This window comes from Rhinopithecus roxellana, chromosome 5 (assembly GCF_007565055.1).
Source record: "Rhinopithecus roxellana isolate Shanxi Qingling chromosome 5, ASM756505v1, whole genome shotgun sequence".
NCBI lineage: Eukaryota > Metazoa > Chordata > Mammalia > Primates > Cercopithecidae > Rhinopithecus > Rhinopithecus roxellana.
The window spans coordinates 118,678,956-118,706,706 of record NC_044553.1 but is presented as its reverse complement, the minus strand read 5'-3'; the positions used below and the strand labels follow the sequence as shown (position 1 = coordinate 118,706,706).

The window sequence follows — 27,751 nt, the reverse complement described above, 5'->3', positions numbered from 1 at the left end:
TCCACGGGTTATAATAAGTTTGCTTTGCTTTGGCATTCGGCGGACAAATTAGATGCGGTTTTGCTGATTTGGAGGGGTGAGTGGGTGCATACACAATGTGGGATTTATTTTTTCCTTCTTTAATGGGATTCCTTATTGACAAAAAGCGACAAGAAGAGGACACCATCTGGGTGGGATGCATGTCAGCCTGGCAGGCTCCTGGGCTCAGCGTCCTGGGTGCGTCCTGGAAGCTCTTCTCAGTGGGCCGTGCTGGGGCGGCTCCTCCGAGGGTGCCGTGAGCTCCGCTTCTGTAGTCTGCGTTTGTAGGCGGCGGCTAGGGCGAAAGGGAGATGGAAAAATATCAATGGGCCTGGAAAGAAAGTGGGGCGAGCCTAGGCTCTCCCGAGACTATCCTCTCTCCCTTGTGGAAACCAGGGACTCAGCGAGGCACCTGAGGCTTTATCAGCTTTCCTGATTTTGATTTTTCTTGGACTTTCTCCCTTTTTCTCTTTCATCCTCTCAGTGAAAGTGAGCCCTCTCTGGGACAAGTACGTGGCCCTTCTAGGGGCAGCGATCAGCTATTTGTGACTGAGCAGCCCCCTGACCTCCCCTCCCTTGCTCAACCCTGCGGATGGTGCAGGGTCCCCAGGAGAGGGGATGGGGGGAAGGCTGTGCTGGCAGAATCTAACCCTGTGCTCAGTGAGGGTGGCCAGGGTGATGCTTACCATCTGTGCAGGTGATCCGAGGCTCCTCCCAGTGCCCGCTGGGTTGGCACCGGATGGTGGGCACGTGGCGCTGGACAAACCCCTCTGTGCACTGGTACCGCACCAGGGAATTGATCTCATACCGGTCCTTCTTCTGCCCGAAGGTCCTGGCATGCTGCACCACAGGGGGCTCTCCACAGGCCACTGAGGGGCAAACACCCTTTATAAAGGGTCTCCTAGGGTCTCCTGGGATGACCTAAACTGGCTGTGACCTGAGGCACTGTGGGGGACACAGCCTCAACACCTGACGGTGAGCCCAGGATGTTTTCAGTACAGCGCTAAGAATCTAGAAGCTGCTGGCTCTGACATCTGGGTTCCTCAACAACTTAGAACAGCAGGAAGGTAATACAAACGGGGTGGTCTTTAAAGGGATGAAGAGAAGATGAAAGGGAGGTAGAAAGGTGTGGAGGGCAAGAGCCAGGCAGACTTAGGCTTCTTGATGAAAACATCCAGTTCAGGGTAAAATGAGACCAAAAGGAGGCCTGGGGGATGCAAGGTGGTGAGCAGGGGCAGTGGGGCACATCCTACCAGCACCTCAATGTCCACAGACTGAAAGCCAAGGGATTGAGGCCTGACAACTATGACTCTGTGATTGATGGCCTTGGGAATCCCAAAGACAGGGAGGCTCCCCACCTCAAGCAGAGTTGCCCTTGTGGGTAACTCTGCTGCTGCTATCCAAGGGACTGTGTGGAGTGTGGAGTGGGGGTCCTGTCTTCTAGCCTGCGACCTTCATGTGCTCGTTGTCCCTGCAAATGGTCCCTGGCAGCAAGCTTGCCCTTGCCATTGGCCCTGGGATGCTGGTGCTAGGAGGGACCCCCAGGTCAGCTCCAATCTGCTTTTTGGACAGGTGAGGAGACACCAGAAGCTAGGAGACAAGGGACTCACCCCAGGCCACACAGCAAGAGCCTCACCTGTAGCTGGAGGTCTTGATCCTATCCTCCCCAGGCCCCTCCCAGGCCTCAGCTTACCTGTGCCCTTTTTACACGTGAAGGGGAGGTGGTAATTGCAGGGAACATCATTCCACTCGCCCTTCTCATGCCAGATCATCACCACACAGTCCTCTCCAGCAGCAAAGAAGTTGTCAGGCTGGTTGGGGCGCCAGTTCTCAAATTGCTGTGGGTGGGAGTGGGGAAGGAGTAAGGAGGGGGCAGGACAGTGCGGGTTGGCCTGCTCCGACTGTCTTCCCCATGGAGCCTCTTCATCGTCTCCTTTCTCTTTTAGCCCCAACTTCAGGCTCCTCTGATAGCAGCACAAAGGCTGCTGGGAGTCTGGTCAGGGCTGTTCTAGGGGCCACGGAACCCGGTGGCCCCCTAGGGAATCGGTCACACAGCCTGACTCGGGTCCTTCTCAGGAGCTCAGAGCCCCCAGGACTCACAGGCCCTGTACATGAGCTGATTCCACTCCTCTTATCCAGAAGGGCCAACCAGGGCTGACCACATTGGGTAGGGATGGATGGTAGGAACATGGCTCTAAAGTCTGGCCTCTGCCCACCAAGAAGTCCTCCCAAGGCTTATCCTTCCATCCTTGCTTCAGGACAAAGAGAATCACTGGGTGCCTGTACCATTCACTTGGCATCTATGTTGCTTTCTGTCTGTCTCCTTGAGTAGACTCGAGTCCAATGTGGGCAAGAAACCTCTCTAAAGCTTCCGTGTACTCCTCATAGTGGTGGCTGTTATTCCTTCATCTCCTTCCTGGCTTCTTCCCTTGCCTCATGCCGTCATTGGCTCAATCTGTCCAGCCCCAGGCTGGGTTCCAGAGGCAGAGATGAAGGAGACAATCCCTGCCCTCAAGGACTCCCGGTCTAACAGCCGGTCAGTGAGTATCTGCATGGGGTTTGAATGCATCTCTCTCCAGGGGTCTTTATCCCACGCCCTGTCCTCTGGGTCACCAGCTGTGCCTACGGCAGAACTCACCATGGGGTGTCCATCTGACCAGCGGAAGTCCCCTTCGATGGTTCTGTCATTCAGGCCGATCCACTGGTAGTCTTGGGCATTGTCTGGGGAAAGGGTGAGGGTGTCAGGCCTCACGCTCGACATGCTGGGGTGTCTGAGAAACTTGAGCTCATGGAGGCAGAGGGGATGGAGGAGGGAAGGAGGTAGGTGGGCTCCTAGGAGCAAGCCATCTGCTTCTCAGGTCCTCACAAGGTGCTCGGCACGTGCATGCTTGGAGTGCACTTTGGGCCACCTCTCTAAGCTGGCATGGACAAGTGACAGCCACAGCTTAGTTTTGGGCTGACTCTGGCTGGCATTGGGTCTGCCCTGGGTGCAGCCAGAGCTACTGGCCCCAAAGACCGCTGTCTTCTCTCTGAGAGCTCAGACCTCCCCCAGGTCCCTGTCCTGCAGTCTCACGAGGCCCAAGTCTGCTGCCTTCTGAAAGGTGAGGCCATTTGCCTACACCGCCACTCTCCTCTCAGGCTCCAGAGGCCCTGCTGCACTCACTGTTGACAAACTCCTGCTCCTCGGGGGTGACGATGCTGCTCAGGTGTGACTGCTGCTCCCGACACCGCCGCTCAGCATCCACCCAGGTCTCGCGGTCTGGGAAGTGGCGGTAACAGTGGCCCTGGTACTTGGTCCAGCCCTCTTCACATACCTCCTGGTCTGCAACACAGGTCAGGGGCTTGAAGGGAGGGGCAGAGGCCACCAGGGGATGGCAGATGCTGCCAGTCTTATGGCATAGGTTCCTGCATTTACCCCACCTTCAATGCTGTGCCCTTAAGGGAAGGGAGAGGCACAGCTGGAGGGGGTTCAGGTTGGAAACTGGTCTGGTCCCTGGGAGCCTCTGCACATGCTTCCACTCTGGAAAATGCCAGGGGCCCTTTCCTTCCCTGATGCCACGCCCTCCCCCCTCACCCTCTCCCAAGCTTTCCTCCTCTTGATGCCTGCTCTGGTGGGCCAGCAGAGGTCAGCAGGCCAGGTAAAAAGAGGTGGGAAGGTGGGAGGTCTTGAGATTTAAGGCAAGATTTGAGGCTCTGAGGGGCTCCAGGGAGAGAGGGAGTGGAGCTGTGGGGAAGTTCGTGGAGGCAGTGGGAGCTGGTAGCACTGGGGCATGGAGCGGAGCTGGCAGCTTCCTTCCTGCAGAACCTCAGTGGGAACAGAGGAGCAGAAATAAGTCTGCTTGGGGTGCAGAGAAGACTCAGAGCTCTAAGGCTGTTGATCAGAGGTAGCTTTAGTTAAGCACACTGTGCCTGCCTCTTGGGGCAGTCAGATAGCCCACTGGGGGTCTGGGATCCAGGGGCCCTGGCTTTTTATTTTGGGGGTGAATCGGAGGAGGGGAGGAACTTCTCTCCTCACAAACCTAAATTTGTAATGGGTTCTCAGTCTGGAGAAGGGGCTGGCTTGGAGTTCTTGGAGCCTGGGGGATAGGCAGAACCGTGCTGAGCTGGCTCACTCAACTTTGAGAGAGCTCATTCTTAGTGTCTCCTCCCAACCTCGCCTTCAGTGACATCATGTTGATAGCTTTAAACTGGCTCTAGTGGAAGCATTTATACCTCAGGAATTGGCAGATGCTCAATCAGGGCTCCCTTCTCCTCTATGAGAGCTGCTTGTTAAACATCTGCCAGCACAGCGTGGGACAGAGTGAATTCCAAGGCCCCCCTTCTTCCTTCTTCCCCTGGGGTCTCCTAGGTGGAGGGCCACGAACCCCTCCGGCTACATGGTGGTCTCCCTGATTGGGTGCCACCATAGTCTGGCTGTCCTGGAATGGAAGGACCAGTACCTGAGCGGAAGGAGTCGTAGGCTGAAGGGGCGGATGCTTGGCAAAGTGGGGGAGAGACAGTTGGGACAGTGGAGGGAGAGCAGAGCAGGGGGTCAGCAGCCTGAGAAGAAAGAGCAGAGCTGTAGGATGGGCTGTGGAGGCCTCTGGTGCCTCAGCTACGAACGCCTTCCCGAAGGGATGAGGCTGCAGTCTGGAAAGAGGTGGAGAGGCCTCAGAGTAGCTCAGCACTCTGAAGAGGCCAGATATATCATCTTAGAGCTGACTTAGGGGGTCAGTTTTTGGCCCCTTCAGTGGCTGAGGGCTGAGCTGGGCAGGCAGAGCTGGAGGGTGCAGCTTCTCTGGGAGGTGGGTATGGGAGGGCAGGGCTGTGCAGGCTGAAGGTTCTTAGGAAACAGAAATAATTCCAGGGAGGCTGGAAGAGGCAGCAGGGACAGAGCCAAGGCAGGAGGCACCGTGGAGTGGTGAGGACTCAGGATTGGAATGGGAGAGGAGATGCAGCCCTGCTTAGCTGGGCCCACAGGCCCAGGGCCAAGCTGGGTGGCTCTGTCACCATCACTCTTCCCCATCAGGGTACAGAGCCCTATGAGGGTCCTGCCTCATTCCAGCAGAGCACACTTCTCCAGTCTGGAACCAAACAGCTGTTGTCGGCGTGGAAGTCCCAGACTCTTCTACTCTGTGGCAAATGTTTTAGTATCATGGGGAGAAAATCCTTGTAGTCTCTGCTTCCACCCCAGCCAAGACCCTATATATCAATTTCTTGGGGTCTTCGGGTGAGGATGGAGGGTGGGAGGCTGCAAGGGAGTAGAAGTGTCCAGGCTTTTTTTCCCAGAAGCCTTAAATTCCTCTACCAGTTTGTAACTTGGCAGTGCCTCAAAGGAATATGAAACCCAAAACTACCCCTCCCCACACTGCTTAGGACCAAAGGGAGACTTCTCAGGAGTTTCAGCTGCTTTCTGGAAGTTTCTGGGAATCCAACTTGAGAGTTTATTGAAAAGGGTTTTAAGCCCCTACATACTTCCAGTTCTCTCTGGGCCATGGAGACAAGCATCCAAAGGTCCCATCTCCCCTTTTCTGAGCTGGGAAACCCCTGAGATCCAGGAGGCTGGTGGGGAGACTAGGAAGCACCAAAGGTGAGAGAGCTGAGGGTTCAGTTTGTCCCTGGGAGGGTTCCTGGTGCACAGCTCCTTTTGGTAGAAGTGGTGGCCCTGCCTAACTGCAGAAATGGAGAGGTTGGCAAGGCCCAAGAGAGGTAACTCAGCTTCTTCCCCTTGTAACACAGTTCTGTTCTCTCTGGCCACCCTTTGCTTTGCACAAGGGAGGCAAAAAGGAAGCATAGGCTGGCATGCCATTGCCATGGCAGCTGTCACAATAGTGATGAGAAGAAGGTAACATGCAGCAGTCCTTGCTCATGCATGACCTGAGCATGCTGGTGACATGGGAGATCTCAGGCAGACCAACCACAGCTCTCACCCCAGGAGAAGAGAAAGGCAGCTTGGCCAATGTGGCACAGTGGCTCCCAGGGCCATGAAGGAACCACAGAGCTCCCATGCCCATGACCACACTGAGAAGATCCGTGGCTGTCATCTGGAATGAGAACCAATTACTCCCACCCCATAGCTTCCTTCAAGACAAGTGCTCAGAATTAGCCCTGTCCTCTGAACCATACACCAACCTCAGTGGTGGCATCAATAGGTCTGGAAGCCCTGGAAAAAGTCAGATCAGCCAGTGCTCCAGAAAAGGGTTTTCAAGGAGGAGAGCAAGAAAAAGAGTGGGAATCAGTGGGGCAGACTTTTCAGTTGTTGTCCCTGAAATGGCTCTCCAGATGGACCTTGGGGGCCCCAGCCAGGGCCTGGAGCCTATCATTAGGAGGGAAAGGTGAGGGAGGAGGAGTGGGTGCAGCAGTTAGTAACATTAGCTGAAGCCGAGACGGCCGTACCGATCTCACACAGGTCCCCTCCGTAGCTGGGAAGGCATAAGCATGTGAAAGAGTCGATGGCATCCACGCAGGTGGCTCCATTCAGACAAGGGCTTGAGAGGCACTCATCAATGTCTGCAAGAAACCAAGGGCCACCATTAGGACTCCTGCCGGCAACTGCAGCCTCACAAGCACTGTGGCCTCCTTTTGAGTGGCCAGTCCTGCTGCTCTCCAGACCCCTGGGAGGGAACAGGCTGGTTTTCCTAAGATCTGTTGCTGCTGCTGCTGCTGCTGCCATCTTGGAGTGCTGAAGCAAAGATCCAGACAAGGGTTTTCTTGGGCATGTGTGATTCTTGATTGTTAAACTTGGAGCACTGGAGCCAAATTTCCCAGTGGTTTGAAGAGATCTGATATGTCTAAAGCCAAATGCCTTTTGTGACAGTGAACATAGAGTTCCTCCAAGATGCCTTCTCTTGCGAATATTTTGAAAGACCATGGATTCTGAAGTGGTTACGAACATGGTGGTGAGCAAGGAAACTGAAGTCAAGTTCTTGAAGCTTGGTTAGAAGTCTTTCTTTTCCTGGCTTCCTTTGTAGTTATAACCCAGAGAAAGAGGGCAAGGCTGTGTGGGGCTAGAATGAATGACCTCGAAATGGTCTGAAGAGTGTAGAGCCATATGAAAATGGCAGCATGGGATGTTCACGTGAGACTCATCAGACTTCTTGGGCTGCAGACATCTTCTTTGTCTTCAGTAGATATGATTTTAGAATGTCTTGTGAAAATGAAGCCTGAATCTTTCTCTCGGGAGAAGGATAGAAACCCTGTCCAACATTTCCCCATATAATCTCCTTTCAGCTTAAGGCCCCAGATGGTGGCTATCTCCAGGGAGACACAATTTCCAGATGGACTCCATCCTGGCCAGTGGGAGACAAGCGTTTGGAGCTACAGAGGTGGTTAGCAAGTGGCCGCACAACACTGGCACCAGTCTGGGATACAGGCACATCCCCATCCTCTGCCTCTTTTCAGATAGGCTCTTCTTCTCTTCTGTTCTTCTGGTCCTGAGATATCCTTTCTGATCAAACTTCTTTGTGGTACTTGAGTTGGTAAGTCATTGGCCATTGCCTCAAATTTTCATGAATTAGTCAAGGTGAGAACTAAATCTCCTCATCTGGTCTTTCTGCATCTTGCTGAGAAACCAGAAGACCTGGTTTCTCTTCTGCCTTCTTTGTATTTGTACTTCAAAGGTTCCTGCTGTTTTATCCCCCCACTTCATTTCCTCTTCTGGGAACATGATAAATAGTATTATGAAGCTCCTCTTGCCAGGAGATCAGTAAAATTCTGCAACAAGTGGGTTTTTCCACCGGCTGTGGGGCACTATGACATGTTGTTTGAAGATACTGAGCCTCAGTATGTGCAGCTGTGTTCACACAACCTTTCAGATCCAACGACAAGTCTGTAGGTGGGCTCTGCAGGACAGGGAAGCCCTGTGGTGGGAATAGGATCTCAGAGTCCTAAACATGTGCCAGGACTTAGTTCTTCCCTCCCATTAGAGCAGACCAGACCTTAAAGTCAACCTTCTGATGCGATGGTAAAGGCACTTTCCTCTGAGTCCTTACGCTGGTGCATAGTAGACATCTTCTAGGCCAGAGGCAGATTTGTGCAACAGGTGGCCTGAAAATCCCCAGCTCTCAGGCATCTTGCTCATCCCACGAAGCTCCTAATCGCCAGTTGTCAGGCATCTCTTTCTTCCCACGAAGTCTTTAACTTCTTCTCAAGGAGTGCACACCATGGACTAGAACCAACAGTTCCAAGTCGGAACTGTTCCAAGCAAACCCAAAATGCATGGAGGAACAGACTGAAATCCCAGCATGCACTTGGATTCCCAGCATGCCCCAGGATTCCCAGCAGCAGCAGTAGCAGCAATAGGTCAGGCCAGTCGGCAGGGCGGAAGCTGGGGGCGGCTCTCCTGCATGTTCTGTTTTGTCCATTAGCATCATTATGGGAGATGGGAAGCACTGGGCAAGGGGAATTAAGCAAATGTAGGTGCTAAAGCAGTTGTACAGAGCAGGGAACAGGAGTGGCCTCTGGGGAGAAGAGCAAAACATCAACACTGGGGTCTCTGGCTGCCCATGGGAGAAAGGGCAGGAAAGGAGAGACGCCCCAGTGGAGGGGCATCCAGTTGTCCCAGAGGCTGATGGCACAAAACCTGCTCCCAGGCTGCCCGAGTCGGGGTGAGGGGTAGTGTTGCTTTCTTTGTGTTTGACCAGGGCACACAATCTGAGAAGGCTGCGGGGACTGAAGGAAAAAATTCCTGGGCTCAGAATTTTTTTTTCAGGGACCTGGATTTATAGATGAGGAGGGAAAGAAGGGCCACAATCCTGAAAATCAGAAAACCTGTGTTTGCCATCAGGGTAGTTTGGAGAGGCTGAGTCAGTATCTTCAGCAGTGGGCAGAAGGCCAGGTGTCTGGCGTGGGGCTTTCTTATTAGCTATTTTGGCCTGTGGTGCCTCATCTCCTCTTGCTCTGGCTATAAGAGCCATTCTGGCCCTGCATGGCCCACCTCTTTCCGAGAAGGGCAATTAGGACGTCTCGTGGCTTCTGGAACTGGTAGAGGAGTTGGGCTGGGCCCTGCTACGAATGCAGTGAGGGATCCCAGATAAGGAGCTTGCAAGGGGAGGGAGGGAAGGGCTTTGGGCAATGGGCAGGCTTCACAAAGAAAGAGAGGAAAGGGAGGAAACCAATAACTCTCAAGAACCTCCTGTGAGCCAAGTGCTGACTCACACATGTTCTCCTTCATTATCCTTCCAATGGCCAGGTGGCAAGACATTACTATGCCATTTACAGGTGAGAAAACGTGAATTCGTTAACATGTTTGAGATGTAAAAACAAAACAGAAAAAGAAAGAACAAAAAGAAAACAAGTGAGGTGACTTGCCCAATCTGGGTGTTGGGGAGACAGAGTGGAAGAGATGGAGGAGTCAGGAAATGAGACTGGAAGTTGGCTTCTGCCCCACGTGGAGGCGGAGAGACACTGGAATCCTGGACTGTCAGCACCTCCTTACCATTGCTGCTACAGCAACCCAGGACTCACCCATCATCACTGAGCAGGGACTCTGGGGAGCATCAGGATTCTCAGGGTCCTCTTCCCACTACTATAACCAAAAGGGCTGGTTTGTTCCTGAACAAGGCCCTCCAGCAATATCTCTAACTTGGGAGAGAAAATAACTGAAACCCCCTGATAAAGGCTAGGAGAGTAGAGATAGTTGCAAAGCATCACGTGGTTGTCTGAACTGGAGACCTCAGGCCTCTACCTTGAACATATCTTGTCCAGCTTTTGCCTAGATCAGAGCCCAGGACCTCCAAGTGAGTGAGAGTTTATTTGCTCATAAAAAATGCTGAATGAAGAGCGATGCAGGTGCTTTTACTCAAATGATACTCAACTAAAAGGGTTGCCACTCATAAAGACTACAATATGAATAGAACTCCTCAAGTTGTTTAGTGCACACTTGTGCAGCTGTATGTGCTGACTCTGGACATAACTTTCCTAGGCAAGGATGGGGGAAACCTCTCAAGAAACACAGATACAATTTCTCAATTCAATGGATGCTCTGCATGCTGCAAAGACCTGGGATCAATCAAGATGAACAGACCTGAGTAGATACACTGCCTTTCTGGTTGTCTGTTACACAAGTGAGAGAAGGATTATAAAAGCATATTTACAAGCCCTAATTTGGTTTTAAGATAAAATAATTAAATTAAAAAGTATAGGTCGGGCGTTGTGGCTCACACTTGTAATCCCAGCACTTTGGTAGGCCGAGGTGGGTGGATCACAAGGTCAGGAGTTCAAGACCAGCCTGGCCAACATAGTGAAACCCCGTCTCTACTAAATATTCAAAAAATTAGCCAGGCATGTTGGCGGGTGCCTATAATCCCAGCTACTCAGGAGGCTGAGGCAGGAGAATCACTTGAACCCTGGAGGCAGAGGTTGCAGTGAGGGGAGATCGTGCCACTGCACTCCAGCCTGGGTGACAGTGCAGGACTCTGTCTTAAAAAAAAAAAAAGAAGACCAGGTGCGGTGGCTCATGCCTGTAATCCCAGCACTTCGGGAGGCTGAGGTGGACGGATCACGAGGTCAGGAGATCGAGACCATCCTGGCTAACACGGTGAAACCTCGTCTCTACTAAACATCCCAAAAAAATTAGCCAGGCATGGTGGCGGGCGCCTGTAGTCCCAGCTACTCGGGAGGCTGAGGCAGGAGAATGGCATGAACCTGGGAGGCGGAGCTTGCAGTGAGCCGAGATCACGCCACTGTACTCCAGTCTGGGTGACAGAGCGAGACTCCATCTCAAAAAAAAAAAAAGATTATAATGTATGTTATCATTATTCATACTATTCAAATCTTTTGTATTTTAAAGGTTAATCTTGAATATAACTTTATTTTTTTTTTTTTTTTTTTTTTTTTTTTTTGAGACGGAGTCTGGTGCTGTCGCCCAGGCTGGAATGCAGTGGCCGGATCTCAGCTCACTGCAAGCTCCGCCTCCCAGGTTACGCCATTCTCCTGCCTCAGCCTCCGGGTAGCTGGGACTACAGGCGCCCGCCACCTCGCCCGGCTAGTTTTTTGTATTTTTTTAGTAGAGACGGGGTTTCACCGTGTTAGCCAGGATGGTCTCGATCTCCTGACCTCGCGATCCGCCCGTCTCGGCCTCCCAAAGTGCTGGGATTACAGGCTTGAGCCACTGCGCCCGGCCGAATATAACTTTAATATCTTGCTTTTTTTTTCTTTTTTTTTTTTTAGACAAGGATCTCACTCTGTCACCCAGGCTGGAGTGCAGTGGCACGACCATGGCTCACTGCAGTCTCGACATCCTGGGCTCAAGTGATCCTCCCACCTTAGCTTCCCAAGTAGCTGGGACAAAAGGCATGTACCACTATGCCCAGCTAATTAAAAAACATAATTTTGTAGTGATGGGATCCCACTGTGTTGCCCAGGCTGGTCTTGAACTCATGGGCTCAAGTGATCCTCTTGCCTCGTCCTCCCAAAGTTCTGGGATTACAGATGTGCACCACTGTGCCCAACAATATCCTGCTTCTTAAATCAATTAGTTGCCTATTAAAATCTGCCCAGGAACTTTTTGGTTAAGTCAAGAAGGTATACTTTGTATTTTCACTTGCAACCCTGTATTTTCATTTGCTTTGAAAACATTTCTTTCCCAGGGATAAAGGTTTCACTGAAATTCAAACATCTCTGCTAGACAAAGAGAGAGTGTAAGGTCATAGATCAGAGCTTCAAACCTAGAAAGTGAAAAATAGCAGTAAGATAGGAAGGAGACTGATTAAGTTCAAGGTCATGTCCTCCTAACAGAGGAGATAAGAGAAGTCTGCATAGCACCAGTGCTGACTAGAAATTGGATGTGAGATCTGGTTAGAACAGTATTTTTCAACCTTGGCTGGCACATTAGAATTACTGGAGTAGTTTTAAAATGTATTCTTATTTAAAGATTTTTTAAAAATACCAGTGCTGAAGTTCCTCTTTAGACCAATTGAATCAGACTGTCTCAGAGGGGGCCCAGGTATGATGCTTTTTAAAAGCACCCCAGGTGATTCTAAGCTGCAGCCAGTTTAGAAACCTGAGTCTGAAGCCTAATTCCCATGGCTGCTGTCAGTAATGGAAGTGGGGAAACACGCTGCTGTTTTGCAGTGGATCAGAATAGCATACTCTTGCTTTTAATCGCTAAATAATCTGAGTATTCATTAAACGGATCTTGACTTTTTTTTTTTTTTTAATAGAGATTGGGTTTCACATGTTGCCCAGGCTGGTCTCAAACTCCTGAGCTCAAGAGATCCGCCCACTTCAGCCTTCCAAAGTGCTCAGATTACAGGTGTGAGCCACCACACCCAACCTAGATCTTCATTTGAAGTCAAAAGTACTGATTGATAACTTATCAGTTATCAATCAGTAACTTATAACTTATGAATAACTTATTTATGGAAGACTGACTAAACAAGATGACAGTAATTGTCATTTTTTTTTAAGGGCTAAATACAGCTTCTGACCCCTTTGACCAGGTGGAAGTTTTCCCTGAGGATTCAAATATTACTGCAGGAATCATGCTGCATTTTGCTCCCTATGGTTCCCTGAGGATACTGATCCTTTTTTTTTTTTTTTTTTTTTTTGAGACGGAGTGTCACTCTGTCACCCAGGCTGGAGTACAGTGCAACAATCTCAGCTCACTCAACCTCCGCCTCCTGGGTTCAAGAAGTTCTCCTGCCTCAGCCTTCTGAGTAGCTGGGACTACAGGCGTGTACCACCACACCCAGCTAATTTTTGTATTTTTAGTAGAGCTGGGGTTTCACCATATTGGTCAGGCTGGTTTCGAACTCTTGACCTCAGGCAATCCACCTGCCTTGGCCTCCCAAAGTGCTGGGATTATAGGCATGAGTCATTGCACCTGGCCGATCCGTGGTCTTTTTAACAACCTGTGGTTCCTGGTTCTGGTGCAAGACAATGGTGGGTCACCCGTGGAGACTGGCCACTATCTGCAGTCCTTCTGGAAGCACTTGAACCTTGAGCTAAGTTGAACAGGAGTGACCTGGGACCCCAAGGTACAGTCACGGGAAAAGAGACCCAGGTTTTGTGCTGGTCTGATCCCCACCACTCATTCTTTGGACATACTAAAGCTTCTCTGAGCCAGTAGAGTGAGAGATGGGGAAAGGGAAGCAATTTTTATTAAATGCCTCTTCTGACCAGATGCTGTACGTGGGTGATCTTCACCCTCACAGCAGCGGTTCTCAGCCCTGGCTGCACATTGGAGTAGCCTGGGAGTTTTAAAAAGCCTCAATGCCAAGGCCACAGAACCACTTCAATCACAGTCTCTGGGGGTATATCTCAAGCATCATAATTTTTCAAAGCTGAGAACCATTACCATTGATCCCTGTTTACAAATGAGGAAAATGAAGGCTGGGCTGTAAGTCTTCAATCTGACCACCTCGGATTCCTCAGCTCCTCCCCAGTCTGGCTCCCCTGAAGTCCAGCTTCAGTTTTTTGAGACCAGCAACTGGTTGTTATGTTCAAGAGGGAGTTTCTTATTTAGCCAAGTGTGTTAAAACACGTGAATTAAGGTCTTGATTCTTGATTCGATCCACTTACTCAGTATAGTTAGGCAAAATACTTAACTCCTGTGTGTTCCAGTCTCAAATGGGGGTAGTTACCAAGCTGCTTACAGAGCCGTCTGGGGAGAAATCGTGGGAACAAAAGCCCTTTGGAAATATACATGATCACAGAAACACTGTCCTTACAGCAGAACAGTTACGGCCCACTGACACTTATTTCTACTAATTTCAGGGCTGTCAAGAACATGAGCCTTGCTTTGACTTCTGATGCTAGTGTCAGATTTTTGCCTCAAGTATCAGGTTGAGAAGGATTTGCCAAGAGTGGAGTTACCCATCAGGGGTGAGTGATGGTGGGGTGCAGCTACTGTCCCTGGGGTCACTATAGCCCAGTGGAACTGCTGTCCCCTTCTGCAGTAAGCCCGGGACCTTCCCCGGATAACCCACCCTCTCTGTCCTTGGAGCCCACACGTTGGGGAAAGAGTGAATGAATATCTACCCTAATGCTTGTTTATATGTACATATATAGTTACTGCATATGTACCAGGTATACAGCATGTTTATATTATATGATATATAATAATATATAATGATGTATTAATTTGCGTGTATATTAATATATATAGACACAGAATTCTTCTCTGTGTTTGATGTAAAGGCTATAGAAAGATAATTGCCTGACATGAGGTTTACCTGGAAGTGATTGTTTTTTCTCCAGGATTCATTTTTTCATTTTTGCACATGTCCCAGGGGTGACCCCTTTTATGAAAGGCCCTAGGTCTCTGATTCTTGACTGAGGAGGGAGGCTGGGGATAAGGGCACTGGGGCAGTAGGAGAACTAATGAAAGAATATGAGCTTGGTGGTAATTGGGCATTTCTTTCCTCAAGGGTGGTGATGTTGATGAGATGTCCTCATGACCACGGGCCTCCCGTGTGTCCGTGGAACAACAGGTAGATTCTAACCATCTCCTTCCGGGGTCCACCTCAGATCAGAGGGTCTCCAGGTCTCCACCCATCCCACAGGCTGCTTCATCCATGGCTAAGGACAAACAGGCTCATGGTGGGTGCCTGGGCAGATGCGCTGCTGGGTTACAGCTGCCCTACAGTCACGAATCCCTGTGCTGGGTGATTAGCACTGTTTGTGTCATATCCTTCAGGGCAAGAAGGGGACCCAAACCTCATGCAGACCCAAGCATGGAGGCAACTTGGTGGGGTTCAGTCTGCACGATACAAGACGGTCCCACTCAGAGACTCCTCACAGGAGCGGAGAGGTGTGACCCTCTGTATTTAATACTCACCCCATGCTCAATATTTCTTTGAAGTCTCATCTCCAAAATTCAAGCACATTTTTCATTGTACTCCTACAATAGTCATTGGCTTGATATAAAAATACTTACCAACTTAATTACTTGACTCTTTTCTCCTAAACCTAGTCATTCAAGAAAGTTAAGCCATGTCTGTCCTGTGGTTTCTGCCCCTGACATGTCATCATGCGACTCCTTCCCAGCCTGAGAAGCCTGAGCCTCAGTGGACCTTGGTTGCCTCCCCTTGCCTGGGGACCCTTTGGGGGATGAAGGAGTCTGTCCAGCACCTCTGCCCACACTCTCCACGGCCAATGAGGGCCTTACCTATGTTACAGCGCTCGCCAGTGTAGCCAGGGGGGCACAGGCATATGACATGACCCTCTGTCTCCTTGCAGGTCCCAGCGCCACAGGGCTCCTCTGCACAGGACCTGGCGGGGGCTGCAACCCCCAGGGGAGAGGTTGAGCATCAAGAACACAGTCACCTGGCTACCATGGCCTCCAAGACCTCAAAGTTGGGGCATGAGGTCCCTGAAGTCCACGAGGCTGGCTTTGGGTCAGCACTTTTCCAGGGCCTGTGTCCCTCCTGGGCACCTGACCCACAGCATCGGGGGGAGCTCTACAGCTGTGAAAGCTCTCTCAGCACAAAGGAAGGTACAAGGGACCCCAGAGCAAAAAAACAAAGGAAAATCAGCTACCAGTGCCCACTGCCCGGCATATGGGGTTATGTCACAGTGAGACAATCATGACAGTACAGGAGCCCCTTTGTACAGGGATGGGGTTGGGGATGCAGAATCTAAAGCCAGATAGCCAAATGACATTTCATAGTTCCTTAAATTGTGCAGGTTTTAACCCTGCACAAAATAAATATTCAGCCACAAACACCATCAACAGATTTACTCTCTCATCTCACACTCACTCCGGGGCAGAGTGCATGAGCAGAATTTCTAGCACTAGCTAAACAGTCATCCTTCTCTCCCTGTGCCAAGTACGGATAGTTGAATTCACATGTAAAAACTCATGGACTGTAACTCTGCTGTAACAATAGCATCACTAATCTTTATAAGTGTGCACTGTATGCAGAGTGTGATGCTAAGTGCTTGCTTTATCTATGTTTCTATTCTGCTTGATCTTCCCTGGTATGGTATTATCCTACTCTTACGTTACAGATGAGGCTCAGAGAGGTGAAGACTATTGCCTGAGGCTGCACAGCTAACCTGTGATGGAGCTGTTCTTGGAACCTTAAAGCTACGCTGTCTCCTTCTGTGCTACAGTAGCCTACAGTCTGAACTACCCAAGCACATTTAAAGGGGGAAAAAATTCCAACAATACCTGCAACAGTTGACTCTGATTCACCTGTCCATTCTGGAGAAGCTGGGATGGAAGCATCTGTTGGGGAGGTGGCTGTTTCGGCTGTGTGAGTCTCTTCTCCTGAGTATAGGAGGCTTGAGGACTCAGTTTCTAGATGCGCCTCTGCAGGGCGCTGGATCTGCTGGGTCCACTCAGATTCTGGGATGCTGGTGCTGATGACAACGCCCAGCCCCGAGGTATGACCAGACAAGTCTCCACTGATTTCAGTCCTGTCTCCAGAAGCCGTGGGAGTGGCTGAAGGCAAGCCTGGTGCCTCTGTCCCCACATCACCGGTGGTGGTAGATTTTCCACTCACTTCTGGGGCAGCTGATGCCTCGCCTTCTTGAAATGTCAAAGTGCTGCCACTCACTCCTAGGCCAGAGGATCTCTTGAGGTCAGCTTCATGGAATGCAGAGGTGGTTTCACTCAGATCAGGTGACCCAGAATCTTCTCCGCTGGTCTCAGGGGCAGCAGATGCTCCAACTCCAGCCTCAGGATAGGGAGATGTCTCACTGCTAGATTCTGGGACTGATGACACTTCTACTCCAGACCCAGGGAGCACTGGGGTAGCTCCACTAATGTCCCCAGCTGCGGAGGCTTCTCCACTGGACTCAAAAAGCTGGGGTGTGTGTGTCACAGGAGGCCTTTGGCCAAGTTCCTGAGAAACAGTTGGTTCAGTAACACCCTCCATGAACTCAGAAGTGATTAAAGTCACTTCTGGAAGTCCTGAGGCCTCTCCACTGGTGCCCATGGCTGCAGAGGATTCTCCACTTACATCGGTGGTGCTGGCAAAATCCCCACTAAAATACGGGGTACTTGGTGGCTCTCCGCTGGGCTCTACCAGCCCGAACTGCAGCCCACTTAGGTCCAGAAATCCAGAATGGTCCCCAGACATGTCTGGTGCTCCAGAATGAGTACCACTGAGTTCTAAAATGCCAGAAGGCCCTTCTCCTGCCTCTTGGGCTGTTGGAGCCTGGGTTACAGATTCCACCAAAGTTCTATCTACAAGAGAGACAGTGGGGAAACCAGATGGAAGTCCACTGCCATAATATGCTCCCGAGGGCAGGCTGCTCCCAGTCTCAGCGCCAGAGGATTCTCCACTGACCTCACCTATGCCAATTGGTAGGCTACTGAATTCTGGAGTCTGGGATGTAAACCCACTGGAATCAACTGTTCCAGAAAACTGTCCACTGACATCCACCACCCCAGATCTGCCTGACAGATCTGCCTCTCCAGAAGGGAGGCCACTGAGTTCCACAGACCCTAAGCCTTCTTCTTCTTTAAATATAGTAGGGGTCACTTCGACCAAACTGGTGTCCACAAATGTAATGCCAGAAGATTCACCGCTGCCACTCGTGGCACCAGAAACCAGGTCAGGGACTCCTGATGTTGCCCCACTGAACCCTGGTAACCCTGAAGGCTGCCCACTGAGATCAGGGACCCCAGATGTTTCTCCACTCAGGTCGGTTATGCCAAAGGGTTGACTGCTGCCATAAGGAACCCCAGATGCTTCTCCACTAACACCTGGTTGTCTAGAGGACAGCCCACTAAGCTCAGTCACTCCAGATGTTTCCCCGCTAGTGTCAGGAAACCCTGATGGCTGCCCACTAACCTCAAAAATCCCAGATGTCCCCCCACTGATGTCAGGAAACCCTGATGGCTGTCCACTGACATCAAAGAGTCCAGGTGTTTCCCCACTGACATCAGGAGACCCAGATGCTTGGCCACTGAGTTCAGTTCCTAAAGGGAGTCCACTAGCTTCCCCACTAATGTCCAGCTCACTGGAGGGCAGCCCAGATATTTCTCCTGCACCACTGATGCCAATGGTTCCCCTCCCTTCCAGTTCACTTGCAGTGGAGGCTGTGACCACTTCCACCAATGTAGAATCCACTAGGGAAACAGTTGGGAATCCAGATGGAAGTCCACTAAAGTCAGGCAGGCCAGAGGGTGGGCCACTTCCAAGGTCCACCCCAGAATACTCGCCACTAAATCCAGAGGGAAGGCCACTTGTTTCTGGAGCTTGCCCACTTCCTAGAGTTCCAGAAGGCAGTTTGCCCAAGTCCAGGTCTCCAGAAGCTGAACCCACCAAGTCTTCTTTTCCAGAAGGCAACCCACTGAGGTCCTCAGCTCCAGAAGCTGAAGTCTCTAGACCCTCCCTTCCAGAAGGAAGTCCACTGAGGTCAGTCCCTACTCCAGAAGCAGAGGTCTCTAGACCTTCTCCTCCAGAAGGAAGTCTACTGATGTCCCCTACTCCAGAGGCAGAAGTCTCTAGAACTTCTCCAGAAGGGAGCCTGCTGAGGTCTTCTACTCCAGAAGCAGAGGTCTCTAGACCTTCTCCTGAAGGAAGTTCACTGATATCCTCTATTCCAGAGGCAGTAGTCTCTAGAACTTCTCCAGAAGGAAGCCCGCTGATGTCCTCCACTCCAGAGGTAGAAGTCTCTAGAACTTCTCCTCCAGAGGGAAGTCCACTGAGGTCCTCTACTCCAGAGGTAGAAGTCTCTACAACTTCTCCAGAAGGAAGTCCACTGAGGTCTCCTACTCCAGAGGTAGAAGTCTCTAGAACTTCTCCAGAAGGAAGCCCACTGAGGTCTCCTACTCCAGAGGCAGTAGTCTCTAGAACTTCTCCAGAAGGAAGCCCACTGATGTCCTCTACTCCAGAGGCGGTAGTCTCCAGAACTTCTCCAGAAGGAAGGCCACTGATGTCCTCTACTCCAGAGGCAGTAGTCTCCAGAACTTCTCCAGAAGGAAGGCCACTGATGTCCTCTACTCCAGAGGCAGTAGTCTCTAGAACTTCTCCAGAAGGAAGTCCACTGAGGTCCTCTACTCCAGAGGCAGTAGTCTCCAGAACTTCTCCTGCAGAAGACAGTCCACTAAGGTCCCCTACTCCAGAGGTAGAAGTCTCTAGAACTTCTCCAGAAGGAAGCCCACTGAGGTCTCCTACTCCAGAGGCAGAAGTCTCTAGAACTTCTCCAGAAGGAAGTCCACTGAGGTCCCCAACTTCAGAGGCAGAGCCCTCTAGGATCTCAGCTCCAGAGGGCAGTTCACCAACTGTAGGAGTGCTGGACCACTCAATTCTCTCTTCATCCCCTGAGGCTAGTCCACTGTCCACAGGCAGGCCTGAGCCCACTGTGGAAGTCAGACCACTGGAGTCAAGGTCTCCAGAGGGCAGTCCACTTGCCCTGTCCCCTGACAGCTGCCCACTGAAGTCAAGGTGTCCTGAAACATCTCCACTGCCTATGAAGTCACCACTGACATCAGGGACCCCAGATTCCTCCCCAGAGCCTGGCAGCTCAGTCCAGCTGGGCACCGGGGGTGAAGGTGTATATGGCTCTTCTGAGGCTGATGGCTTCTCTGAGGGGGACGGCTCCTTGGAGGGGAATGGCTCCTCCGAAGGGGACGGCTCCACTGAGGGGAATGGCCTCACTGAGGGGAATGGTTCCTCTGAGGGGGATGGTTCCTTTGAGGCAGTAAGCACTTCAGTTGCAGAAGGGCCTTCTGTGCTTTCCTCTGTTGCTGTGCCAGTGGGAGGCCAAGTAGGAAGGATCCCTGTAGGAAAGAAGGAAGAAAGATGAGGTATGAGTTTATTAACTGTCCCCCTTTTTAAGCTCATACATAGAATCTAAACTCCATTCTTTCCACGGTAAAATTTTTCTCTCAAGAGCTCAGCAACACGTCCAAATGCTTTCTTTCTTTCTTTCTTTCTTTTTTTTTGAGGCGGAGTCTCACTCTGTTGCCCAGGCTGGAGTGCAGTGGCGCAATCTCAGCTCACTGCAAGCTCCGTCTCCCGGGTTCACGCCATTCTCCTGCCTCAGCCTCCTGAGTAGCTGGGACTACAGGCGCCCGCCACCGTGCCCAGCTAATTTTTTGTATTTTTAGTAGAGACGGAGTTTCACCATGTTAGCCAGGATGGTCTCGATCTCTTGACCTTGTGATCCGCCCGCCTCAGCCTCCCAAAGTGCAGGGATTACAGGTGTGAGCCACCGCACCCGGCCCGTCCAAATGCTTTCTAATGGAACTGTGTAAAGTGTCTTGGAAATGAAGAAAGGAAGGAAGGAAGGAAAGAAAGAAGGAAGGAAAGAAGGAAGCAGGAGGATAGGGAGAAAGGAAGGAGGGAGGTAGGGAACTGGGAAGCCCCGCCAACTGCCCACAGGGACACGGGCTACACAGGCTGTACTTTGTGTGAGATGCGGGGGCCACCATCCACACAACCCACTGGATGTGGGGGCCTGGCCACCACTGAAGATCACCAAGGTCATCCTGCAAGTATTTCCACATTACCATCTTATTGATTTGGTCCCATGGTTTTCAAAGCTTGGACTTGCAGCAACAGCATCCTCTGGGAGCTTGATAGAAAAGCAAATTCCTAGACCTCACCCCAGCCCCACTGATTCAGCAACTCTGGGAAGGAGCCCAGCATGCTGTGTTTTAGCAAGCCCTCCCTGTGATGCTGGGACTCTTTCCAATGTAAGAACTGTTCATTTTAAGCCATCCTTCTGAGGAAGAAAGGGCCAGGTGGTGATGTTTGTAAACATACAGTGACTTTTTCCAATTCTGAGAACTCTATTACAGACAATTTGAAAAATAGAGAAATGAAAGAAGGAAACCCCAAAATTCTAACTAATCAAGGCTACATTCTTTGCTTTAGTTCTTCTTTCCTTTGGCATTTGAAAAATAACCACACTGCATTTTAACCTTGTACGTACTTTGGGGCCTACTTCTCAGGTGGGGCCCCTGAGCACTGAGGGTGCTGGGTCCACTGGGCAGGTTTAGTTTGTTCTTGCTGAGAGGAGAATCTTAGAGGGGGAGGTGGGGCATGAAGAATAGCGGTGGTGCCGTGCAAAAAAAAAAAAAAAAAAAAAAAAAAAAGTTAGTTGGGCAGGACCCAAAAAATATTATTTTTATTTTGATGGGTATATATGTATGTATGTGTCTATCTATGAAACACACCAGGATGACCATGTGCAGTCATAATATAACAGTTCCCTCTTAAATAAATTTACATTTCTTTCTTTCTTTCTTTCTTTCTTTCTTTCTTTCTTTCTTTCTTTCTTTCTTTCTTTCTTTCTTTCTTTCTTTCTTTCTTTCTTTCTTTCTTTCCTTTCTCTCTCTCTCTCTCTCTCTCTCTCTCTCTCTCTTTCTCTTTCTTTCTTTCTTTCTTTCTTTGAGACAGGGTCTTGCTCTGTTGCCCAGGCTGCAGTACGGTGGTACCATCTTGGCTCACTGCAACCTCCACCTCCTGGGTTCAAGTGATCCTCATGCCTCTGCCTCCTGAGTAGCTGGGACTACAGGTGCGTGCCACCACACCTGGATTATTTATAGTAGACAGTAGGTTTTGCCATGTTGGCCAGGCTGGTCTTGAACTCCTGGCCTCAAGTGGTCCTCCCACCTTGGCCTCCCAAAGTGCTGGGATTACAGGTGTAAGCCACCATACTCAGCCCTACATTTCTTTTTTTTTTTTTAAAGCAAGTCAACTTAAAGAAAAATACATGGAGCAAATGAGAGTGCAGATGGTTCCCAGATATGGCTGAAATCAGCAAGGTGGTCAGGAACTGAAGTCTAGAAAACATTTCTAGCAGGCTGCTGGAGCCACTTTCCCACTGGTAACTCCCCACTAGTGGTTGCCAGAGTCCCGTGCAAAGTCATACCCCGGTGCCAAAGAGGACTCAGTCATTCTTGTCCTGGTGAGGGCGAGGAAGGCCACAGGCAGGTGTGACTGCTGGGTGAGACTGCTGGCCAGACTCTTCCCTGCTCTACAGAGGCATCCTAACCTTCTGATATGGAGGGAGGCCAGGCTTTGCATCTCCAATGCCCAGAAGAGGGCCTGACACCACCAGATTGCTCTGGAACCATGCACAGAATGCTGATGCATGGCTGGATGAGTTAGTGGGAGCTTGGATACACTCCTTTTTTCAAATGCACATACCCCCAAGGAAACCGACTCTACCAGGTATACACATATACTACTGTACATTGTTTTAAATCAAGCTTACCCCAACTAGAAGCTGCTAGATATTAACAATGCTCTGCGGTAAGGTTCATTTGGGACACACCACATCTATCACCTCCTCTTGGAGATTTACAGTGCGTATTAGCATATTCAAGGCTCTGAGAAGGTCTGCAGTGAGGAAACCTGTTAATCTCTGTAAGCCAGCATTTCCCAAACCTTAGTGGCCACAAAACACTTTATCCAACAAGGTTTAGGGGTGCTGCTTTCATCTTGTTAAGTATCATCTGGTTTAATTGTGACAGATGGAGTTCAGGAAGTTCTGGCTGAGGAGGCCTGGCCCAGAAGAGGGACATGGAAGGAGGAGAAAGGCAAGGAGACAGGTCACAGTCAGACTTCCAACAGTAACCCCCTCCCTGGTTCTTTCTCCCACAAGAGAGGGTTGAAGTTAGGGTAAGTGTGTCAGTGAAAGAGGACAAGGTAACTGAGGGCCCTCTGATCAGCACAGTCCTGGGCATTTGGGGGTTCATGCAAGGGAAATAAGGGCCAGAACAGTAAATGTGTATAGAAGCATTTTACGAACAAGGCTGTTTTTGTCACTCTGGGGCAGGTCCTAGAGGCCAGTTGAGGTGGCTAAAGTTGCCCACAGCAGCACCCCCAGACAGTGTCAGGGCTGGGGAAACAGCACAAATCCCAGGGAGGGAAACCCACCACCCCACCAGGCACACTGTAGGCAGACAGGGGCATGCAGCTTCAGGGTGTGCCCCAGAACCCAAACCATACCAACCTGGCAGCGGGGATGTGCCCATTGGGGTGTAGGCTGGTTCCCATTCTGTCTGGTTTTCTGGCTCAGTGGTGAACTCTAGGATGGCAGTAGTCTCCCCTAAGGGTACAGCAGTTGTCTCCTCTTCTACAGGGACAGCAGCCACACCAGGCACTACTTGGGTAGCGATCCAGTCCTCCACACCAGAGGGTGATGTGGGTGTGCCACCCTCTTCTTCTCCTGGAGAAGGAACTGCTGAAACCCCTAAAGGAGATGTGGGTAGTGAGAGTGAGTCCCTCTCTTACCAGTGACCCGTCCTTGGCTGGCCCTTCTTGAGAGAGCTAGGGGACTCTGAGGTGGGCCAGGCCCCACCACCTAGTTCAGCGGATGGCTGTTTGCCTTCTCACTTAATAAGAGCCATCGGCACCAATGATACACTATCCATATGCACCATCAGCAGTTTAGTTCCGGTGACCTGGGTCATCTCCCCTGCAGAATTGATCATACATGCCAGGCATTGCTATAAAGGCTTATGTATATAAAATCACTTTATCTCATAACAGCTTTATGAGAGAGATATGATTATCTCATTTTACAGACGGGGAAACTGAGGCACAGAGTTACATGATTTGCCATGGTCAATGGCTTACAAATGGCAGATCTAGTCTTTGAATTCAAGCATCTGGTGCCAGACTCCATGCTGTCAACCGCTGAACAACGCTGCCGATCTTGGGGATGGGGATTATGTTCCAAGTGTGTCAGGACTAAAAATAGGAGGATGGTGCTTAAATTCCATGAAACCATCTCGGCATTTGAAAGTGTGAAGGTAGGATTCATGGGCTGGGGGTAAGTGTTCTGGTGTGGGGGAACCAGCAGTGGGCATGGTCAGCAAGGAAGCTGAACTGTGCAGGATAATATACAAGGCTGAGTTCACGGAGGGTCAGGAGTGGAAGGCTGGGGGTAGCATGGCTGGGAACTTCCTGGGAGGCTAACTGGCTTGGCTTCTGCTTCCCAGAGCAGGGAGACGGGCACTGGGACAAGAGCCTCATCAAAGCCTCTGGGAGAGAATTAAACTTGACTTTTAGAGTCTGGCTGAGTGGGGCTGAATTTCGAATTTTTTTTTTTGAGACAGAGTCTTGCTCTGCTGTCCAGGCTGGAGTGCAGCAGAACAATCTCGGCTCACTAGTAACCTCCGCCTCCCGGGTTCAGGCGATTCTCCTGCCTCAGCCTCCCCAGTAGCTGGGATTACAGGTGCACACCACCAAGCCCGGCTAATTTTTGCACTTTTTTCAGTAGAGACAGGGTTTCGCCATATTGGCCAGGCTGATCTTGAACCCCTGACCTCAAGTGATCCACCTGCCTCAACCTCCCAAAGTGCTGGGATTACAGGCATGAGCCACCGCTCCTGGCCTTGAATTGGGTTTTAAAAGTGACCCTGGATTTCTGGGAAACTTGGGGACACTCAAGGATTTTTCCCCTTAAGTTTATTTGAGAATAATTATAGATTCACAGGAAGTTGCAAAGACACTCAGTTTTGATGTAAACTACCAAAACTGGCACAGGCTGTTATTACAATCTACATTCTGGTCCATGTACCCAGACCCTCCATGGACTATGCAGGAACTCATCCAATCAGAGCCCAGCAATTCCTTGGCTGCGGTCTGGCCATGCTTATTATATTGCTTGATGACATCACTCTCAGAAGTCCATGGGGAGTGATGGTTGAAATGGTAGCATATCCATAGCATGGGTCAACGAAAAACATGAATCATCAGTGCTTAGTGAGGAATAATAGAATAATTTGACTAAACTCATCACAAAAATATTTGCAAGCAGGAGAGAATTTGACAAGGATGTACAAATTACAGGTTGTATAAAATAAAGCTGTATATTATAGCTTTACATATATATAAGTATACAAAACAAAGCAAACATTTATTGAGCATTTACTGTGTCCCAGGCACTATGCCAAGGGCACCATGTGCACTCAATTAATTCTTGCAGCTCTCTCTGAAGTAGGAACCATTATATCTCCATTTTTACACAGCTATTAAGTAGCAGAACCATAACTCAAATTCAGGTCTGCCTCATTTCTAGTACCGATAAATATCAACTCAAGCCCTTATTTATCTCTACTTGTCTCTGGGGAACTTTAGAAGGATAACCTTGCCTTGGGGTCAAAGCCTGCGCTGTGCTGGTTTCAGAGCTGGTTCTGCCCCAGAGGGACTGACTTTTTCTTGCTCTGATGGATGCAAAACTGGGTGGTGGCAGGATGGGGTGAACCCAGGTCTCCAGACAAAAGGGGCTTCTGGAGCCGAGGTGAGGCTGCATACCTCGGAAGCAGAAGGCATGGTGCCGGGACAGTGGGTCCGGAAGGCCCGTCTGGTTAGGGTAGAGGTAGACCGTTCTCACGCCTGGTTTGTCCCCACCGCAGGCAGGCCTTGGGGTAACGATGGGGTAGCGGAGGCTGCTGTCGGCCAGCCAGCCAGCATAGCACTTGTCCAGGCCACGGCTCCAGGCGGCGTAGAGCTGGCCCGTGGTGGCCAGCGTGGCATTGTGAGATTCACAGAACTCCAGTGCTTCCTGGAAGGTGAACTGCTCAAGTCGTGTGGCGAAGAACACCTCCCCTGGGGGCAGAGAGAAGCGGTAGGACATGACCCCCCCACACTCAGGCCAGGTCAATCCCTGCCCACCCAGGACAGAGCTCCTCCAACCCTCCTCACCAGGGCTAAGACTCAGCCCAGCTCCATCACCCCTTCTTTGACCACTCTCCCTTAGATTTTCTGGGACCCTGGGAAATAGGTGACCACTGCTCTGGTTTGTACTGGACTGGGCTATCCTGGGACACAGGACTTTCAGTGCCAAAAAAGTCAAAATTCCAGTCAAACTGGACTGAGTTGTTTCCACAACAACTTTTCCTCCTTCCCTCTTTTCTGGATTCTCCAGTCACACTTAGGCATCCCCTTCCTTGGCTAAGCAAGGCGGCTCACCTGGGCCCCTCCAATCCCTGTGCACCCCTATACCACTGCACTTATCACTGTGACTGCTGTGGACCTGCCCACCCCACACCCTGGAAACTCATCCAGGGCAGGGCTGGGTCCCAGCACCTAGCAATGCACCTGGTACCTATCTGGTTCAGGGCTAGGAGAGCTTACACTTACTGAACACCTACTTGTGCCAAGAACTTTTCATACATATCTCATTTAATACTCAAAAAAACCTCTGATGTACATATAAATCAGTCCCATTTTTATAGATGAAGGAGCTGAGGCTTAGAGAGGTTAAGTGACTTGCCCAGGGTCTTGAAACAAGTGAGTGGCAATGCCAAAATCTTTCTGGAATACCAGCATTTCCAAAATTGCGTTCAGTGGAAATTTGGTAATTTTCATGGAAATGGAAAGAAATGAAATAAAACAAAATAAAGGTTTGTGGTTAAAAATTGGGCAATGCTGAGTTAAAGAAAGTTAAGGAAGTTTTTCTTTTTCTTTCTTTTTAAATAAGCAGAGACAGGGTTTGGGCACATTGCCCAGGCCGGTCTTGAACTCCTGGGCTAGAGCAATCCACCCACACTGAGGCACCTCTGCCTCCCAAAGTGCTAGGATTACAGGTGTGAGCCATGGCGCCCAACCTAAAGAGGTGTTTTTGTTTTTGTTTTTGTTTTTACTGCAGGACTTCTCAGTGCCTTTGATTTGTGCCCAGGCACTGGGACTCTCCAAGAAGGAGTTGGCGTATAGAGCATTTATTTATAATAAACTGAGATTTACCCACAGACCTCACTGCTTTTTAAAGGGACGGATGCTCCCCTGCAATGCCAGAGGAGACCATAAGAAACATTCAGTAGGAGAGCTGGGGCTGGATCTGAGGGAGGGCCTGGGGGCCTTCCTTTTCAGCAGGACCTTTTCCCACCTGGAAAGCTGGGTGGGATCAGGGGTGGGTGGGTGTGTGGTAACCCCCTCTCTTCTTTGTATCACCCTGTCAGCCCCCTGCCCACCCCCCTGCCCATCTAGGGCCCAAAATGTGAGAATGTGGCTTGTACCCTCAAGTCTGTCCACATAGCAGTAGACATCGTAGGTCTCTGTTGATGGGCGCACGCCGTAGGTCCTGACCCCTGGGCTGCTGTCCTTGTCGCCCACGCATGGGGTCCTTGGGCTCACAATGGGGTATCTGCAAAGGAGAGTGGGAGGAGAAGATGAAGGCCTGTTTCGGGGGCTGGTAGATGCAGGGCCCTGGGCTGAGGCCAGAGGCCACTCAGGGACTTCGGTATGTCTTCAGTTGTCTGGTGGGATTCAAACCAGGAAGAAGCCCCTTATGCAGCAAGTTCTCCGGGCAGCCTGGGGAAGGGTCTGGTGGCTCCCGGGGGATTTCTGGCTTCAGGAGAGAGCAGCTGCATGGAAGGGCACTGGGTCAGGCTGGAGGGGAATGGGGCACTTGAGGAGGGGGCTGCTGCCTCTGTCTGCTGGGGAGAAATGACCAAGAACTGAACATTACCCAGTGCCCTTCACCACCCTTTCGGGATATGCCTCAGTTGAGTCACTAATTAATTCATTAACCCACAAGGTATTGGGTGCTCAGTGTGCTGGGGGCCGTGCCAGTCTGTGGCTCCTTAAGCCTGACCTCTTCAGCTGGGTTTGGGCTGGGCGAGGAGCATGGCTTCACCTGACGGTCTGGTCCCTCAGCCAGCCGGCGTCACACTGCTCATAGCCTGCTTCGTAGGCAGCCTGGAGCTGCTCTGGTGAGGCAATGACTGCCCCGGTTCGCAGGCAGGCCTGCTGCGCCTCCTCAAAGGTCAGCGAGTAGCGGGTAGATCCTGGGCGGTAGTGGAATACGACCCCTGGGTGGGGAGGAGGGGGAGAGGAAGAGGGAGCAGTCAGGTTCAAGGACCCATGGTGTGCAGTTCCCAAGGCTCCATGGGCAC

At 50.7% G+C, this 27,751-nt stretch overlaps 1 protein-coding gene across 3 annotated transcripts in view; it reads right to left on the bottom strand.

Annotated features, from left to right (window-relative positions):
- Positions 1 to 236: 236 nt before the first annotated feature.
- The window catches only part of ACAN (aggrecan), a 38,884-nt gene continuing 11,369 nt past the window's right edge, over positions 237 to 27,751 (bottom strand). Inside the window, exons 7-19 of one of the 3 annotated variants that reach the window (XM_030931685.1) lie at positions 27,493 to 27,667; positions 26,873 to 27,000; positions 25,170 to 25,463; positions 22,861 to 23,100; positions 17,802 to 19,675; positions 16,112 to 17,741; positions 15,107 to 15,220; positions 6,394 to 6,507; positions 3,182 to 3,340; positions 2,657 to 2,739; positions 1,712 to 1,856; positions 705 to 887; positions 237 to 313 (exon numbers count right to left, since the gene is read on the bottom strand). In XM_030931685.1, coding sequence (XP_030787545.1) covers positions 237 to 313; positions 705 to 887; positions 1,712 to 1,856; positions 2,657 to 2,739; positions 3,182 to 3,340; positions 6,394 to 6,507; positions 15,107 to 15,220; positions 16,112 to 17,741; positions 17,802 to 19,675; positions 22,861 to 23,100; positions 25,170 to 25,463; positions 26,873 to 27,000; positions 27,493 to 27,667 — 5,216 coding nt within the window. The remainder of the gene's footprint in view (positions 314 to 704; positions 888 to 1,711; positions 1,857 to 2,656; positions 2,740 to 3,181; positions 3,341 to 6,393; positions 6,508 to 15,106; positions 15,221 to 16,111; positions 17,742 to 17,801; positions 19,676 to 22,860; positions 23,101 to 25,169; positions 25,464 to 26,872; positions 27,001 to 27,492; positions 27,668 to 27,751) is intronic. The other 2 variants (XM_010362304.2, XM_010362306.2) reach the window with 2 other exon arrangements.